This window comes from Saprolegnia parasitica (genome assembly GCF_000151545.1).
Source record: "Saprolegnia parasitica CBS 223.65 unplaced genomic scaffold supercont2.301, whole genome shotgun sequence".
In the NCBI taxonomy this organism is placed as follows: domain Eukaryota; phylum Oomycota; class Saprolegniomycetes; order Saprolegniales; family Saprolegniaceae; genus Saprolegnia; species Saprolegnia parasitica.
Genome location: NW_012156695.1, coordinates 12,878 through 15,137, shown reverse-complemented (window position 1 = coordinate 15,137; position 2,260 = coordinate 12,878). Strand labels below are relative to the sequence as shown.

Sequence of the window (2,260 nt, the reverse complement as noted above, 5' to 3'; positions counted from 1 at the left end):
AGGCCCCCAACGTCGCCGACACGAACGCTTTCCCTTCCCTCTAAGCGCCCACTCGGTGCGAGGAGATGCCCAAGCAGAGCGGTCAGTAGGTGACGGAAAGAGGAACGCCTTTGCTTGGAAGATGTTTGATGATAAATGCAAGGCCTAGTCTGATAGATTAGCATTAGGCGGCGCATTTATTATAATATCTATTTGCGTAAATGGAAGCCGCGTTCCCCTATCTGGCGCCTTGTAAGCTCTACAGCGTTGACGCAAGTTTGAGAGCGCCATGGAGAGACTTGATGCTACCGACACCTCTCATCGCAGCTCCCCGCTTGCCCTTCGAACGGGGTTAGGGCAGCTTGGCTTTGGTGCCTTGGGCAATTGCTCCTCGGATCCCGTCCAACGCATGCTCTAAAGACTGCAGTGCACACCGCTGCACTACGCTCGGTGTACCGGTATGCATACACGCTCGGTAATCGCCACACGTTCTTCGTTGATCGCTCAACTTGACCGCTTGCGTCATGAAAACGAGCCCAGGCCCTAGCCCTGCATGTTATTTCTCATGACTGTCTCTTTCCGCGGAGACTCCCCGCCGAATCCCAGGGTATTCCGGGGCAATCGGGACGCATTCGATAAAAGTATGACGCCGAGCGATGGATCGAGCAATCGGCGCCGATGTAAGGACACCATGGCACAGCCAGGTCTCGGTGCACTTGATGGCCGTCTTAGCCGTGCTGTCATTTTCCAATTGCACTGCGTCGACTCGAGTCGAATATGCCAAAGCTAACGGTCGGCGTTCTCCTCTTTGACGGCTACACCATCATGGACGTTGCCGGTGCGTTTGATCGTGCCTTGTCGTCTTCCCACAGCGTGTGGTAATAGGACCTTTGCAGCTCTTCGACATGCTGCCGGACGTGTTTGATACCGTCACGATCTCTCAGCACGCAGGCACGATGTGGACCAACCCGCCGATGGCTGGCACGCCGATGGTGGCCTCGCACAGCTTCGAGTCGGCGCCGCGCATTGACATCCTCTTGCTCCCTGGTAAGCCCACGACTGCATTTTGAACTCCAACGTCATTCTTGGCTCGCGCGTGTAGGTGGCCTTGGCACCGACGTATTCGCCAAAGACCCGGCATACCTCGCGTTTGTCCGCGCCCGTGCGGAATCTGCAACGTACATTCTGAGCGTTTGCACGGGCTCGAGCTTCCTCGCAGCGTCGGGGCTTCTCGACGGAAAGCGTGCGACGACCAACAAGCTCGCTTTCCAGCACATCCAGAGTTTCGGCTCGAGCGCCATCCAGTGGGTCAAGCAAGCGCGCTGGGTCGTTGACGGCAACATTTGGACGAGCTCCGGCGTCACGGCGGGCATTGATATGGCAGCGGCGTTCTTGACGTCGGTGGTTGGGACGGAGAGAGTCAAGCCGATCCTGGAGCTTATCGAGTATGTGCCCAGCACAAACGAGTCGCACGATCCGTTCTCGTACCTCACCGAGCACGACCACTGGGCGGTGATCACCAACGCGCCGTAATCCCCAAGGACCACGACTGCACAGTCTATGAAATTTGTCTCATAGTAGTACATCGTATAGAATATATACAAGATACCTCCTACGTTATTTTGCGGTTTGGACCCTTGCTAGCAGTCAGTCCAACGAGTACCGATTCCTTGGTGGTTGGCCAACGCTACAGCTCGGTTTGGCTCCGAGGTGCTGGATGATACAAGCACATGAGGAAGGAGGTCGCAACAAGACGCGTTCTAGACGAGTGAAGATGCCGCCATCGTTCGACGTCAATAAAGAATTCGTCCGCTAACGAGTCCAGAAGACGCTTTTGAACCAGAGACAACTCAACAAGCGACACTGAACGACTGCCACATACACTCTTTCCGAGACCAAATTATGCGTCGAGGAGGAGCTCGGGTAACACAAGGCGGCCGTCTGCGCTCGTGCCGAGCGAGAACTCGGCATACGTCGCTTCTTTTGTCACTTGGTCGACGTAGGCGCCCGGTCCGTGCGGCACGCCGCGGCGCCAACCACCATGGAAGAAGCGGTCGTCGCTGGACCAGACGCCGATGCCATGCGGCCGGTCGTGGGCCCATTCGCCTTGGTACACCTCGCCGTCGATCCATTGGTACTTGCCAAATCCGTGCCGGGCGCCGTGCTCAAAGTGGCCTTCGTAGACGGCTCCGGACGCATACGTGCGCCGACCATACCCGTGGTACACGCCGCGAGCGAACGCGCCGTCGTAGCGCCCGCCCGCGTACGATACCGCGCCGCG

General features: G+C 57.6%; 2 protein-coding genes across 2 annotated transcripts; one reads left to right on the top strand and one right to left on the bottom strand.

Annotated features, from left to right (window-relative positions):
• Positions 1-756: 756 nt before the first annotated feature.
• SPRG_16356 (hypothetical protein) lies at positions 757-1,512 on the top strand (the record flags this gene model as incomplete). Its single annotated transcript, XM_012355760.1, has 3 exons — positions 757-817; positions 865-1,026; positions 1,082-1,512. 3 exons carry the CDS (start codon positions 757-759, stop codon positions 1,510-1,512), a joined length of 654 nt encoding a protein of 217 aa, XP_012211150.1.
• Positions 1,513-1,879: 367 nt separating this feature from the next.
• SPRG_21732 (hypothetical protein) lies at positions 1,880-2,193 on the bottom strand (the record flags this gene model as incomplete). Its single annotated transcript, XM_012355759.1, has 2 exons — positions 1,880-2,154; positions 2,181-2,193. The coding sequence occupies 2 exons, from the start codon at positions 2,191-2,193 to the stop codon at positions 1,880-1,882; spliced, it is 288 nt and encodes a 95-aa protein (XP_012211149.1).
• Positions 2,194-2,260: the final 67 nt, after the last annotated feature.